The 16,910-nt window shown below is 34.2% G+C and overlaps 1 protein-coding gene and 1 long non-coding RNA gene across 3 annotated transcripts; one reads left to right on the top strand and one right to left on the bottom strand.

The window, feature by feature from the left end:
- Positions 1 to 6,843: 6,843 nt before the first annotated feature.
- LOC133804493 (uncharacterized) lies at positions 6,844 to 16,236 on the bottom strand. Its single transcript, XM_062242648.1, has 3 exons — positions 15,169 to 16,236; positions 9,630 to 9,903; positions 6,844 to 7,202 (listed from the first exon to the last, which is right to left on the bottom strand). The coding sequence occupies exons 1-3, from the start codon at positions 16,129 to 16,131 to the stop codon at positions 7,066 to 7,068; spliced, it is 1,374 nt and encodes a 457-aa protein (XP_062098632.1). The 5' UTR covers positions 16,132 to 16,236; the 3' UTR covers positions 6,844 to 7,065.
- Positions 12,158 to 13,997, top strand: LOC133805105 (uncharacterized). 2 transcript variants are annotated; one of them, XR_009878841.1, is made up of 3 exons: positions 12,377 to 12,855; positions 12,967 to 13,070; positions 13,775 to 13,997. It is a non-coding gene; the product is annotated as an uncharacterized LOC133805105 (long non-coding RNA). The 2 variants fall into 2 exon arrangements; XR_009878840.1 differs by having other exon boundaries at positions 12,158 to 12,855; positions 12,967 to 13,997.
- Positions 16,237 to 16,910: the final 674 nt, after the last annotated feature.

Genomic DNA, 16,910 nt, shown 5'->3' with positions numbered 1-16,910 from the left:
TCGGCAGAAAAGGCTTTCCATGAGCTGATGGACTGCTTTTTACTCTACTTGAACCATTGCCTGGCCGGCCCAGTCAAGGTGAAAGGAAATATTAAACATCTAAGCTCGGGATCGATGTTATGGGCCATCCTTAGGGTGTTGAACATACCCAGATGATCCGACGGGTCCCCATCCCCATTGAACTTGGACAAGTGAGGCATACGGAAACCAGGTGGATACGCCGTAGCTGCTATGCTGGGGGCGAAGAGCTCGAGTTCATCCCCCGAGTCGTACTCATCTTTCTCTTTTTCCGATAGGAGCTTCCTCATCAGCTCCTCCATCTGAGCCAGTCGCTCCAGGGTTTGGTCCTTGATTCCTTGGTTGTTCTGGGGCTGTTCAACAGCTCCAGTTCCATTGTACGTGTTGAGCGGGTTATAGTCCCTCCTATCTTGAGATAGGTTATGTGGGACATTCCCGCTGTCACATACGTCAGATAGGCCCTCCCCTTGTCGAGCACGACTGCTATGTCCAGCTGGATCTCCTCTCTAAGAGTTTAGACGATCTCAGAGGTCGCCCTGTGGGGTGACCCGAGGGCTATGAGCCGAGCTCAAACGATGGCGCAGGTCTTCGCCTGACCTGCCACTTCTATTACTCCTGGTCCAGTAACTTCCATTTGAGAAGCTCGGAGCTCGCCGTTGAGGGTGAGGATCCGGGATTTCTCTGGGTGCCCAGCTGCGACGGGATGGCCCGACGGAAGGAGGATTTCTCCTGCTGCTCCCATGAGCCAGAATGTCTCGGACTGGACGGGGAGGAGATGGATATCTTATCGGTGACAGAGGATGCTTGACTGGTGACGCGATCCTGGTCCCGTCGGGGCGGATTAAGTTAGGTCGCGGCCGCTCCGTTCTACCATCCCCCGCATCCTGTGCTTGGCGGTCTGAGCGTGGTGCAGGACGGCTGGCCGGGGTGGGCTGTCGTCGTGAGCCCTCCCCGGATCTTCTTCGCAAGCTGCCACGAGCCCTCCTAGGTGCACTCGAGGGTGGAACTGAACTAGAAGTTGAGGTCCGAACCAATCGGCTGAATGGCTGATCGGCCCTAGGAAGTTCCTCAAATACTGTTTCCTGGTGATGCGACATGGGAGTAGAATTTGATGTTGAGGGTCTGGCCGACCGACTGGGCCTGGGTCGATTACCCCGACGAGACTTATGAGTCCCACCATGCCTCTTTCCGACTTTAGCATCGGTTGTAAGAGGGGGTAATCGGGCGAAAACCTCTTCGATCTGCTTGTTTGCTTTCGCCAGCTGACTCCTCAACTGTGCATTCTCCATTTCTACCGTCGTGTAGAAATTCGAGTTCGGATTGGGCGGCCGGGGAGCCAAACTTCCAGTGTCATCTTGGCCCATTGGCTGCTTCCCCGGTCGCTGCTGAACCTCAGGGTTTTGCTCGTCGGATATAGCGGCATAGTGGGCCTCCTGCCCATCACGTTGATCCGCCTCGTTACCATGTCTCGAGCGAGTAACTACCATGGTTGGGTTTTTGCAATAGCACCAATCTAAGAACTCTCAATGAAAGCACCAAACTATTGACGCGGTTCTTCGGCAACAGATAATTATATGAATAAAGAGACGGATTAGTGCTAAATGATGAACCGTAATATATGAATGTTCTCAAAGGAAGATTATAACTCGAATACTTTTTTAGGTGGTTCGAAGGTTAAAATCCTTCTAGTCCACCAGCCACTATTATTGATATATCTCTGATATTCCTTATAGGGTGTTTCTTTACAAATTAGAAGCCAACCCTTTGCAACACCCAGGGTCTCCATATTTATAGGGAGAGGACACCTAGGTGTTGGCAAAGGGGGTCATCCCGTGACCCTCTTACCCATCATGTCACTTCTGTGACATTCATGATTGATTCCTAAAACCTGACAATGAAGTGTGGTCTAATCAATAGGTAAGGGGGATAATTGGCCGCATGGCCCAAACCAGTCGTGGGGTACCAGAACACGCACGTTTATGCTGCGTGTCCGAGATTTCAGGAATGGAGTAGACACGTGATGTCTGATATGCGCACATTTACATTGCGTGGTTGACTTTATAAAGGATTGGAGGTGTCAGCTCCAGATCGTACCCTGAGCTTGATGTGGTCTCAGCTCGTGGTGTCCACGCTGCTGACCTGATGCCTTCGAGTATTCTCACTAAACCGTTGGCGACCTCGAGCTAAAGAGGTAGAGACTCGTAACAGCAGCTCCGGGTAGGTGGCTTCCACGTGGCTGATAGGATTATGCCATTTTTCAGCTCGCTAATACCCTGTGGAAGTTTAGGGCGTATAATTATATTATCTTCTAATCTAACCACTAAAAAACAAAGGAGATTAGAAAACAATGAATCTCATTTATGAACTTTTCTTCTTCTCATTTCTATGACTATAAGAAAACCATTAGATCTTCTAAGAAAACAAAGAAGAACATTACCTTATCTTACCGTCTTTTCAAAGTTGGATCCTCACAAGATCTCTATGGTTTCTGTTTACCGAGTTTTTCGGAAACGAATACAAACAGAATAATAAAAAGATAAGAACTGTAGAAGTGCTGAAATGTAACTAAATAAACAGTGTTTTTACGTGGTTCAGGCGTTAACAAGCCCTAGTCCACGAGTCGATGTTATTATACTTGGAAAGGATTACAGTAAGATGGCTGGTGTACAAGAACTTCACACACTTACAGTGTTTCTCTCGGGTTCTCTTGAAGAAGATGAAGCTAGAGAGATTTTAGTAGAGTTCTTGCTCTGTGATTTGTTGGCCGTCCCCCTTCTTGTAAAATGAAGGGGTCTTTATAGCTAGGGTTTTGGATTAGGTTTTTTCTCTACGTACATGAGTCTTAATTACACCAGCCATAAATAGGGGATACAATTACTGTAGTAGCATGGCTACAAGACTCTATGTGGGTATATTTACATGAAAGTATGGGAAACACACAAAGTCAGCCGTCTTTTCCAAGTTGTCAGCGGAACAGTAGGCGAAAAGGTACCCTTAGGCGTGCTGGGATGTGTGCGGCTTTGACCTGTCGGGCGTGTCAGGCGGGATCCTGTGTCAGGTGGATATCATTCCAAATATGCCTCCTCCATGACTCGACCGCTTGGTTTTGTTCCGTGCGAGGCACGGAACTGTTTCCGCGAAGACCACTTGAAGAGCTCCTCCTGGAAGGAGCTTCCCTGAAGGATACCCCTTCGGGAGTCCGAGAGGGTCGACGAGCCTCCGTGTCGTGTTTTCTTGAAAGAGTAATCCGGACACTAAACGGGAGAGGCGAAGCCTTTCTGTCCACCCGCGAGCTCTGGTCACCTACCGCGAAAGACATTGGTAATTCTGCTTCCCCGAGGACATCAATCTAAACGCTATCCGGAAATCTGGATAACAGTTTCTCCTTCCATTGAAAAGGAACTAAGCTTTTGATTGTTAGAGAATATATTTTTATACTCAATTGAAATATGAAAAAACCAAAATACAACTCTATGCAAAAAATACAAAAGACAAGGTAATTGATTAAATAAATATTACAACTCAATTGCTCAAAATACAAGTAACTAGAAAGATGTAGAAGAAGAAGATTGCAAACTCAAAACAATAATAACACAAGTAAATAAGATCAACAAGATCAAAAGAATGAAAATAAAACCAATAAAAAGGGACAAACTCTCACACAACCAAAGTGTAGAGTAGTGGGGATCATCAACTTGAACAAGGTTCAAAACCTTTGTCCAAAAGCTTATTTTCCCCTATTCTCTAAGCACTAAGGGATCTCTCAAGGAAATAGCTCTATGGAATTATCAAGCCTCTATGGTGTATTTTCCAGCCAAGTGCTTTGTGGATGGAAAATGGTGTATCTTACAAGTGAGCATTAGGCTCCTATTTATAGAGTTTGAGATACCCCATTGAATTTTAAATTTCACCAACCCCCATGGTTGTTACCAATGTTTAATTGGATGTTTATGGAATTAAAATGGAGATTTGAGAGTTATTTGGGATGTTAGAACCATTCAATTTGGAAAAAACTGAAAAACCATATAGGCTGTCAGCCTCACTGGTCGTGCCCAGGACTTTTCAGTGGCCGCGGCCACTGGCTTCTGTCCCCTAGACCGCGGCCACAGGCCATTTTCAGCACAAAAAAATCATTTTTCCAAAACGTCTCACATGATTTTGTAACCTCCAAACACCTATTGGGAGTTAAAAACATGTCTCCAACAGCCATATTTCATCACGACTTTGTGAAATCCAACCTCAAATGTGTAACATATAATATACACATTATTGGGTAATATTTGGGAGTTACAAATTTGTAACTGATTTTGTAACTCCAAAATATGTCACATTTGGGCACATGCATGTGTTTAATTTTGTGACTCTCAATAATATGTTACAAGGTGTGACAAATCACATTTATGTGACAAATGACATTTTGTCACATTATTTAATCTAACATTATATTATATGAAATAATATAACAGATAACACTGGGGGTTAAGTCACGTGAAGACTCCTGGGCCTATCCAGGTGTTATCCCAAAAATTTGAAAAGAATGACGTGGCGGTGAAATTGACACGTGGCATGAGTTAGTAGGGTGATCTGGCTTAGTAATGGCCTAATACATCAGTTAAGGAATGGGACAGATAGTCAAGCCAAATACGCCCAATCGAAGAGAGTATTTAGACTGGGGGTTGCTTGGCTCAGACCTCAGTTTAAAGACCCATATAATTAAATTGGTGCCAAGTTCGAGAAAGTGAAGGGGAGGTATGAATTTTGGTTCAAGATATAAAAACAGTAGGTCCGATCGGACCTAAGCTTAGGAGACCTCTTGTTAAGCTTGGCTCGAATAAGTTCAAAAAGAATAAGGCTCAAGTTTTACTCAAGGGGAAAGCCACATAGTGGCCGATCGGGTATGATATGGAAGAAGTGAACTTGGGCTTGAATGAAGTGAGGAGTAGAAATTGTGGTGTCCGATCGGACATGATGCGTGTGGGTACTTTGGACCATTTTGGTCCAAAGGGATGACTATGACCGATCGAGCATGCACATAGGAGGTACCTTGGACCATTCAGGTCCAAGGAGAAGTGGATGGTGGCTCGGACCACCTTGGTCCGAGGAGAAAAGTCTAGTGCCCGATCGAGCATTTGGTTGAACGAAGAGGTTCGAACCTTGTTGGCCCGAGGAGAAGGATGTGTGCCCGATCGGACGTGGTACTTGTGTGGTACCTTGGACCATTTTGATCCAAGGAGAGGTGGTGGCTCAGACCACCTATGTCCGAGGAGAAAGGACCAAGGTCCGATCGGACCTTGGTTAAACGAAGGAAGCTTGGACCATTTAAGGTCCAAGTAGAGGGGCATTGTGCCCGATCGCACAAGACGCCTGAAGGAGTGCTTGGACCATTTTGGTCCGAGGAGATACTAGGAAGAAGATGGTGGCCGAGGAGCAAAGTACAAGGTCCGATCGGACCTTGATTGAAGGAGTCAAATAGGGTGGTTTGAACCACTTTAAGCCAAAGAAGACAACCATTGTGTCCGATCGAACACAATGGAGGAATATACCTCGAATGTAACTGACCTTTGGTCCAAGGAGAGCCATGCACATGCCACCTTTGACCTAGGTAAAGCTTGAAGAATAGTCAACATGCATGAGAAGCTACGTCAAACTGCCCGAAACTACTTCAGTGAGAATTGGTCCAAGCATCCGGGAATCACTCAATCCTCACTCGAAATTAGGGATCAGTTATATTTTGAATGTTTATTTTGTAATATAAATATTAGGTAAATAAGAGAATATCCCTATCAAAAGGGGATATCAGTTGAGAACCCAGGTCTATAAATAGGGATTTGGGAGGATCGTAAAAGGACTTTTGGCAAAATCGAGAGTGAATCTGTATTCTAGAGAGAGAAAGTGTGTTGTTCTTGAGAAAAACCCATTTTTGTATTCTGGAATATCTCACACTGAAGAAACTCAGTTGACACGGTTCATCTGATCTTGAGTGTGAATACAGTAATAAAATCTCTAAGTGGATTAGGCTATTACCGATCATCGGGGCTGAACCACTATAAAAACCTCGTGTTATTTACTTTCGTTCATAAAAAACTGTATGTTGTCGTTTATAATTCTCTTGAAGGTTGTCGTAGTTGACGTTCTCACGTCGTTGGCTAAATTCACGGTCAACACCAGGGATTTTCTTTATAAATACTAAAATATTGGATAGGGAAGGGATGGTTTTTTCTGTAATACAAAAACTCTGTCAAAATTTAGAGGGAGAAACAGTAATAATATAGACTCGTGGACTAGGTAGATTTTAACCACTGAACCACGTAAAAAAGACGAGTGTTCTTAAGAGTTCTTTTCTGGTGCTCTTGAGGATCATTTTCTTATTGCAATTTATCATTAAGCACTAATTCATTCCAGCTATTTTCATAATTCACTATTGGTGAAAAAATGTGTCAACATATCAAATAATATAAAATTGTATTTAATATTTCAAATTTATTATATAATTAAATATAATTCAATTTTATTAATTTATCAATTAAATGTAATAAAAAAAAATACACATATTAGGTCTCCCATAAGGTGATGTTGTATGTTTCCCATGAGACATATGTCAACATTCCACTTCTCTCATAGGGAGAGGTGGAATATCTACCACATTTGCCCACGTGAGATGTTGTAGGTATTTATATTATGTCATTATTTATACATAATATATTTGAGGCAACGTGGAAGACTTTTAATAACACCCTTAAAGAGCCATTAAATTTTTGTTTTTTTTTTGTTTTTGCTAACTTTCCTACAAAATTTAGTACTAAAGGTAGAGATTAAAAAAATCAGTAATGAATAATTTTCGTGTGTATTTATATTAGTTTAGCCAAATTCCAAAAATTTCTTTGAAAAATAGATGTAGAATAATAAATTGGTATCCTTGAAATAGGGAGTAGTAAGTAGCAACTACACCCAAACTCTAAATAGCAAGCAACGTGTTTTATTAGGCTTCATATATAGTGTAGCCCAGTACTCTCACAGAGCAGAAATAACTAAATTAGAATTATTTGATTAAGACAAAACCACCACTTTACTAAGAATCCACAGTACGAGAGAGAACTCGAACGCGAACAATGTGTGGAGCATCCCTCGATCTAGCGCAAATCCAAACAGAGTAATTCCTCCATTGTTGTGTTGCAAATATGCCACTGCATCCATTTTTAATCAATATTTATGATAATTCTTTTCTGTATATATTACTAATAAAATGAATTTTTATATCACTTTTAGAACAAATAATCGATCATTTTTAAAGTTTACTTTTGCTATGATTTTATTTATGTTCAAATTTGTATAAAAATGCACTTAAATAATAAAATTGTTACTGTTTATCTATAACTCTATGAGTAGTAATGTAGTCTTGTTCCATCATCCTTATATGAATTCTCAGCTCCTAACCCTCCAAATTTTTATTATTTCTCTTCAAATAATACCGATATGATAAAATTACTTTTTTCATATACCTCCAACTTAACATTTGCTTTTATTTTGAATTTGATGACTAATCGCTTTTATTATTTTTATTTGGGATAATGGTGGCAAAACTATATAAATCTTGTAGTTAAATACATATGTAAAAATTTTGACGGTAAAACTACTCAAATAGTTAAAATTATTGATGTTAAATACATATGTAAACATTTTTACAATAAAACTACTTAAGTAGTGGATTTTTTTGCATTTGACTCTCTGTCGTTAAATCATCTATTAAAACTATCTCTATAAGACACATGACAACTTCTAATTCGTCCAAAATATTTTTAAAATAATTAAAAATATTTAAAGATTCAAGAAAAATAAAAAATAAATATTTTAGTGCCTCCAAGTTTAATTTTTAAATATTTTAAAAATAACTAAAAATTCAGAAAAAAATAAAATAAAATATTTACTTTCCAAAATATTAACACAAGTATTTTTAAAAATAAAAAACATTAATTTAATGAAAATATAAATAAATTCATAAAAAATTAATTTTTAATTTGATTAAAGTCTAAATACAATCTAACTTCATGTTGATTAAAAATGAAAATTTTATGATTTTTATTTAGATTTTTTATTAAATAATATTATTTTTTTTAGTTTTTAAAATACATGTTTTAATTTTTTATGAATTTAAAAAATGTTATTTATTTTTTTGGAATTAATTTTTTTTCATTAATTTTAAAATATTTAAAAATTAAAAAAATGGACAAATTGGAGGAAGCCATGTGTCCCATAGGGTTAGTTTCAACAGTTGATTTAACAACAAAGAGTTAAGTGCAAGAAAATCTACTATTTAGATAGTTTTGCTAACAATTTTTTTACACATGTATTTAACTGCAAGAATTATAACTACTTGAGTAGTTTTGCAGTCAAATTTTTTACATAGGTATTTCACTGTAAGAATTGTAACTAGTTGAGTATTTTGGTGTCATCATTCCTTTATATCATACAATAAATTAGAAGAAATCTATTTAGATTACATTTTATATTTATTGAATAGAAGCTGTATATTATATATATTATAGATAACAGAAATTTTTAATTTTAACGGAATATACTTTTAAAATTAATTAAAAATAAATATTTATTAATTATATTAATATAAATTCAAATATTATAAAAATATCATTAGATATTTCTTTTTTCTTTTTTTTGGAGTAAGATATTTATTAATTATATTCATATAAATTCTTTATAAAATACTATTATTATAATAATATTTAATACTAAACTATGTTTATTAATTATATTAATGTAAATTCAAATGTTATAATATCATTACTATAATGATATATAGTACAAGACTAGATAGTTAATAACTATATTAATATAAATTCAAATGTTATAAAATAATATTATTACAATAATGTATAACATAAAGTAAATTGCAGTTAAAATACTTAATATTTTCAAAATTTTACACTTTTATACTCAATATTTTTTTTTGCAGTAAATATATACTCAATATCTTCAAAATATGGCATTTTTATACCCAAAATTTAGCCGCAATTTAGTCTATAACATATAATATATAATCATAATTTTTATAAAATTTTACTAGAATAAATATTTAGTAATTATATTAATATAAATTCAAATATTATAAAATATTATTATAATAATACTTAATACAAAACTAGATATTATATAATTATAATAATATAAATTCAGATATTATAAAATATTATTATTATAATAATATATAATACATAATAAATACATTATATATAAGTGTCGTTTGAGTAAATAATACGACTATATAACTAAATAAAAAATTATAATAACATTTATATTTTATCAAAAATAAAGAAATTTCTTCTTCAATCATTAATGTATGATTTGAATAATATCATAAATGTTTTATATCTTAAATATGATAGTTTGCAATCTAAAATATTGTCATATTATTATTATTTTTTTAAATAAACAATGTTTTTTGTTTAATTTTTTTTAATATACTTATGTCATTTTTATATATATATATAATATTATTTATTTATTAAAAATTTATATAAAAATTATAAGACTTAATAAAAATAATTAATAATTTTTTTGAAATGTTTATACGATAGGAAGGTAGTATTAGTGATTACCTAAAGCCTGTCTAGTTTGGAAGGAGGAAGAGTCGTGTGGCGAAACGGAGACAAAAGTGTCGGAGGAATCAGAGTCACTCTCGCCACACTGCTGCTGATCATCCCTGTCGGCTTCCAGGAAATGGGCTTTGGACGGGTCCGGCCCAGCTGATGCGCATGTGACAAGCACGTGCCATCTCGTTGCTATGGACACTATCCTTTGAGCTCTGTGCGTGATTCTCGCTGCCCCGACTAAACACAAGAAGAATCCACTAATCTCCATTGCCGAACATACCTATTATATATTAATATAATTTATTATAACAATTAAATTACATTTCTCATTAGGTAGCTAATCATCAAGTAACTCCTTTAAACTCTTTCTCGGATAATATTATAAATATATATATACTAGATACAAACCACGCATATTTATTTTGTTTAATTTTATTTATAAAATATATTAATTATATTTATTAAATTTGAATCATTTTAATATAAATCTCAAATAGATAAATAATATTACATATAAAATAATGACATAAATATATTAAATAAAAAATTAAACTAATATATTATTTATGATTTTTTTTATATATATAATATAATAACTTTTTAAACATAATTTTTTTAATAAAAATTAAATAGAATTATTATATATATTTTATAACATTTAAATTTATATTAATATAATTATTAAATATTTAATTTTATATTATATATTATTATAATAATGATATTTTATAATAATTATTAATTTTTAAATAAAAATTAAGATTACGTATTATATATTATTATAATAATAATATCTAGTCTTGTAATAAATATTATTATAATAATATTTTATAATATTTAAATTCATATTAATATAATTAGTAAAAAAAATTAGGATTATATATTATTATCAAAATAATATTTTATAACATTTAAATTTATATTAATACAATTATTAAATATCTAGTTTTGTATTATATATTATTATAATAATAATATTTTATACCATTTGATATTTTATAATAATGATATTTTATATATTATTATTATAATTGTACGTCCTGGATTTCCCACGGACTGATTAGCAAGCCGAGCTGCGGCCTAACCATGATTACCTCATGAACAACCCCAATACCGGAGCTTCTGTCTCGAGGTCGTACCTCCTTAGCTCGGGAAGACCCCAAGGGCTCGCCAAGATTGTCCAAGGCTGGGGGAAGGACTCTGAAGGCCGAAGGTCGAGTCAAGTATGCAGCTCGTGGTACGAGCTAGATATGGAGGCTATGACCCTTTGTAAAGTCTACACACGCAAGGTAAACGTGCATATATCAGACATCACGTGTCTGATATCCCCCTGACTTCTCAGACACGCAGCAGGAACGTGCGTATTCAGACACCCACGACTGGGTTGGGCCATGCGGCCCATTATCTCCTTACCTATTGATTTGACCGCACTTATGTGTCAGGTTTATGAATTAATCATGAATGTCACAGAGTAGATACGATAGGTAAGAGGGTCACGTGATGACCTTCTTACCAACTCCCAGGTGCCTTCTCCTATAAATATGGAGACCCTGGGAGTAAATAGGGGTTGGACTCTCAATTGTAAAAAAGGGCCCTATGATTAAATACCCAGTACAAAGCAATAATACTGACTAGTGGAGTAGAAGAATTTTAACATTTGAACCACTTAAAAACCGTGTCTTGAGTCACATTTCCATTTGCTAAGATCATATATCTGTTTCGGTTCATTATTAGCACTAATCTCTTTCTCTTCTTCTTTTAATTACCTGTTGGCGAAGAACCGCGTCAACAATAATAATTATTGTATATGTAGTCTTATATTAAATATTAATATAATATAATATTTCATAATATTTGAATTTATATTAATATAGTTAATAAATACTTATGTTTAGTTAGTTTTAAAAGTATATTCCGTTAAGTATTTAAAATATTCTATTAAAGTTAACAAAACAAACTGTGAAAACCAAAAATTTCCGTTATCTAGACACTTTTTATATAGAAGAGATGTCTCTTCTATATAAAAAGTGTGAATAACATAAATTCTTACTTTTAATGATTTGTTTGATTATTAAATGAAATATTCTAAATATTTAAGAGAATATTCCTTTAAAACTAACTATAATAGATATTTCTTAATTATATTAATATAAATTTAAATATTATATAATATCATTATTATAATAATATTTAATATAAGACTAAGTATATAATAATTATATATATATAAATTCAAATTCAAATGTTATAAAATATCATTATTATAATAATATATAATACAAAACTAGATATTTAATAATTATATTAATATAAATTAAATGTTATAAATATTATTTTGATAATATATAATCCTAATTTTTTACTAATTATTTAATATGAATTCAAATATCATAAAATATATTATAATAATAATATTTAATATAAAATTAGATATTAAATACTTATATTAATATAAACTTAAATATTATAAAATATCATTATCTCTTCTATATAAAAAATGTTTAGATAATGAAAATTCTTAGTTTTAACGGTTTTTTAATTTTTTTTTCCAGTTAACCTTAACGGAATATTCTCATATTTAACATAATATTATTATATTTAATAGTAGATGTGTGAAACCTGAGACTTTTCTCAGGTTGGAAAAGTCAAAAAGGGAAGGAAAATAAAGAAAAAATATATATTTTAATTTAATTATATATTCAGTTTTTTTTTCTTTTCTTTTTCTCTCTCTCCCCGACACTCTCCTCCTCTTCTTCTTCTTCTCTCGGCATCCCATGGCAAGGCACCAGACCCAACCACCACCGCCCACCATTTTTGACGTGCGGCAGCTCATCGGTTTCGCCTTGCTCCGGCGACCTCAGCTGCCAAGCGGCACCGCCCAACTCGCCGTCAATCGTTCGGAATCGCCAGTCAAAGTTTTGGTCCATCAACTTTGACTGTGTTTTTCGGCCAACTCCGACCACCTCTTGACGAGTGGTTGATACCCTTGGAACCAGCGTGGAGAGAGGAACAAAACCCACTAATTCATTCCAGTCAACTCGCCGTTTTTCTCCCGCAAGATTTTAGGTATCTCCGCCCTTTGGAAGCGTTTTCCGGCGACACCGGAGGTCATTTGGGCAAAGGAGCTGTACTTTCGTGATGTACTCATCGAGAGGATCGTTTTGATATATGCTATGCATATATTCGTCGACGTTTCCGGTACCGCCACCAACCGCTATAGTGCACCGCTTGGGTGAGGTTCCGGAACTTGAAATTTTAAATATGGTCATATTATATGTCATTGGACACGATTTTGAATAAGGAATGCTATGATGATAATCGTTTGCTCATTTGGTGCACGTAGGAAAAGCGTGATATTAAAATCGGACTAAATCATTCTAAGATCATCGATAAGCTTAGGAGCGTTGCTTTGGGCTCGGATTGAATTCTAAGGAGGTATCTAAAGAGGTAGGGACTCAACTAGACTATTGGACTTATTTTACTCGTATTAAATTGCATTCAACATATTCCAATTTTGATATTTATAAAATGTTTGAAAAATTGAAAACTTAACCTGCATATTTTCTGATCTGTTCTGAGGGCACTGAGTGTCAAATATATATTTTTGTTCACTTATTTATGCAGGTTATGATTTTGAGTTTATTCAAATGTAGCTGTTATGCTGCCCAATTTTCTAGAATATAAAGGGAATATGTTTCTTTCTTTTCATGTTTACCTGCATTTGGTTATACCGATGAGAGCCATAGTGATCATGATTGGTGCACGTTGTTGTTTCACGACCTAGTCTCTGTGTTATCATAGGTAGATTAGGTGTCCACTCACCTGTAGGTGTAAAGACCTAGCATCTGTATACAGGAAGTGTTTTGAGCCTCCCCCTTGTGGTAGTTATCAGGTCCGGCTACCCGGTTTAGGATGTCGGATTTTCTATGGTGGGTAACGGGAACTAGGGATCTAGTGGACGGTGTGATGTGCACTTGTAGCTATGCTCTTATGATTATTTGTGGTCTCTCTATTTTGGTTTATACATGATGATGTATGTTTTGTTTTAAAAAGCTAACCATGCAGGGGTTTTTATTGAACTTTTGAGTCCTATGTTGTTAGTTGCTTTCCTACTGGGCTTTATAAGCTCACCCTTATCTCTCCCATTCCAGGAGCCTAGTGACGCGAACGTGGAAAAGTATGAATTATTGCTGAAGCAAATGTGTTTAGTGCCATAGTCCTATCTTTTGAACATTGTATGTATTTAATTTGGAACCTATCGCTCTGTACATCTAAATTAGCTATGTCCTAGTTAGAAATGAGGAATGGTGGATGCTAAGTATTATTTTGGGTATTTTATGACTTATTAAATTTAACTGTTTGGTGACTACATAATTGTGGGGATATTATTATTCTATGTATTAAGATAAATGATCATACTTTTATCCGTAATATCTTCATATATAATTATAGGAGTTATTCCATTGTTTCGACTTATAATTATAGTAATATTTAATATAAATTAAAGGATCATTTATAAAGACTATTTTCCATCGAGGGTCAAAGTTTGACCTTTGACCACCCAAGTTATGGATATTACAAATCTGCCACGGCCTAGGGCTCGGGTCGTGACAAGATGTAAACACGACTTAAACTTAAATAAATAATTAATTAAACAAATTAAAATATGATATTTTTGAGATATTTTACAATGATAATTATTTAAACGTATAATATATATAGAGAGATTGTTGTTAATTCCAAATTCAAAAACTCGAACAAACATAAACTTAAACAAAAATTAAAAAAATTAATTTATTAAAATAAGATATTTTATGATAGTTTAAATAATTAAATCATATTTATTTCATATTTATTTAAATTAATCATATTTATTTAATTAAAGACATATATATCATTTTTTTATCTTATAAATTTGTGCGATATTTATGTTTTATCAAGTGATTAGAGCTTTTTTTTTCTTTATCAAATTCACCAAAGGACATTGTGAGATATATTAGAAACTATAAAAATAGTTGATACATGTATACTATTGTCTACCCTATGATTTTGTTTATTCTTATTTTATTTATATTATTAGTTTCTTTTTAAATATTATTGTATTTTATATATAAGTCATGTAAATATATATTTATATCATCAATGTATTTAGGTGTAATATATATATAAAGATTATTCGTATAAATATTTATATATAGTATAAAATTATAATTTATTCTATTATATATATTAAAAAAACAATGAACAAATTTTTAAAATTATAGAAAATGTTTACAACTTTAAAACTAAAGAAATGTGGATTACTTAGTAATAATAATATATATTACAATTATTAAAAAAAATTATCATTTATGTTTATAATAATTATTATATTATATATATTAAAAAAATCATAAGTTTTTGTTTAATTTTTTCATATATTTATATTATTGTTTTATGTATAATATTTTTATTAATTTGAAACTTATAGCAGTTAAAATTCTATAAATAAAACAACTCAAACAAACACGTTATCTAGTATATATATAAGTACTTACGTACGTACCACAAGATCACCAGAGTTGAGGAAGGTCTTCTGGGTCTTGGAAGCTAAAACGAGCAACAAGGCTCCCAATTGGCTAACAGTAATGGTAACAAGGCACCCAATTATGAAGAAACGGTACCTATGGCTCGTAACCCACAACTGTTTTCTGATCCGTACGTGCTCCCGGAATATCACTCCACTATTCGACTTGCACCCTTCTAGAAGATTCTGGAACCCTTCGAACCGAAGGATTTGGAGTTCGCAAGTCAGCCGGAACATCACGCACACCAGCAAGAACACTCCGCTCCTGTACACCCACGACGCCAGCACCGCCACGAATGCCACCGAGTTCAATGAAACGGCGCCCCCCGACTTCACCATCACTGATCCGAAAGGCGGTGATATCTCCACGGATGAGAATAGCACGATCTTGTGTGCCAGCTCCACTAGGAACGATGGCAGAAGGATTCCGCCCAGGCAGCGGAAGGCGCGGTCAAGTTCGCCGACGTATTTCCGTCGAATATCGATGGCGTCTTCGCCGAGGCAGTCGAGGAAGAGTAGTTGCCGGATGCCGTACCGATTGAAGAACCGCGAAAGAGTGAGGAATGCGATGATGGTGAGGCCTGATTCGGGGACCTGGACAAGCGTGTTGAAAGATATGACCATGGAGTCGCCGCCTTCAGCGACCTGCCGCTGCCTGACGGAGACGGCGGTGAGAGCGGGGACGATGAAGGTGAAGAGCACGAAAAAAACGTAGGATATGAATTTCCCAGCGAATGTGGAGTGGTCTAACGCGCACCATTTCAAACATAAGTGAAAGTGTCGAAACTCGTCGGGTTTCGATGATCTAACGCAACTTGGCGGGGGGAGTAGAGGGGCTTCCGGTCGGGTTGTCGGATCTGAAACTGATGGTCGGCGGTGGTTCCCGGCGAAATCGACGTCGATGTGGGTTTCTGGTAAGACAGTACCGGCGGAAAAATCCATGGCGTTCGATCAGTTTATTTTTTACGTAGGAAAAATATAATTGAGATAGTGAGGGGAGAGTGCAGTTATTTGATTATATTTTTTTTATAATAAATTTTAATTTTAAATATGTAATGTATCTGACTTATATATATATATATATATATGTTTCATTTTGGAAAAAGAAACTTTTTTATGGTTGTGAAATGTGATCATAGAAAGCAACCAATTAATGTTGTAAAAGTTAAAAGCATATTTTGCTTGATATGCTTTTTTATATCGTTAAATTAGGGTAAGTACTATTTTAGTTTTTTTGTTGCAAAACTTAGCCATTCTGACTTTGTTAAATATGACAATTAGGATTTGCAAAATTGAATAAAATAATATGATGAATTTGATTTTAGTCAAATTTTTTTAAATATAACCAAAATAGTTTCAAATTTTATTAATTAATGAATTAATTACATAATTAAAAATATATTTTAAAATAAAAAATAAATTAAAATATTTTCAAATAAAAAAATAATTAAAAAACCTATTTAAAACATAAATCTAACCATAATTAATCTTAAATCTTAAATAAAAATAAAACCTTTTTTCACTTCCATCCATGTTTATCTCTAAAATTTTCCAAACACGTGTCATCTATGATCATAAATCATAAAAAATCCAAAATAAAAAAGAGTAATTCTTTAGTCCCTCACTTGTATTTGATGGACTTAGTCCTTCATTAATTTTTCAGCCATTGGATTAATGGTGGATGATGAGATTGTAGTGTTTGCTTGAGGATATATTAAAAT

This window comes from Humulus lupulus, chromosome X (genome assembly GCF_963169125.1).
Source record: "Humulus lupulus chromosome X, drHumLupu1.1, whole genome shotgun sequence".
Classification (NCBI taxonomy): Eukaryota; Viridiplantae; Streptophyta; class Magnoliopsida; order Rosales; family Cannabaceae; genus Humulus; species Humulus lupulus.
This window is presented reverse-complemented; position numbering and strand designations above follow the sequence as displayed.

Excerpts from the sequence above, each read along its gene's own strand:
- LOC133804493 (XM_062242648.1), bottom strand. The coding sequence starts at position 16,131 with ATGGATTTTTCCGCCGGTACTGTCTTACCAGAAACCCACATCGACGTC. Across the intron at positions 9,904-15,168 it reads TCAACTCTGGTGATCTTGTG|GTATGTTCGGCAATGGAGAT; the intron begins GTACGTACGTAA and ends AATATATAATAG. Across the intron at positions 7,203-9,629 it reads CCAAACTAGACAGGCTTTAG|TGGCATATTTGCAACACAAC; the intron begins GTAATCACTAAT and ends AAATGGATGCAG.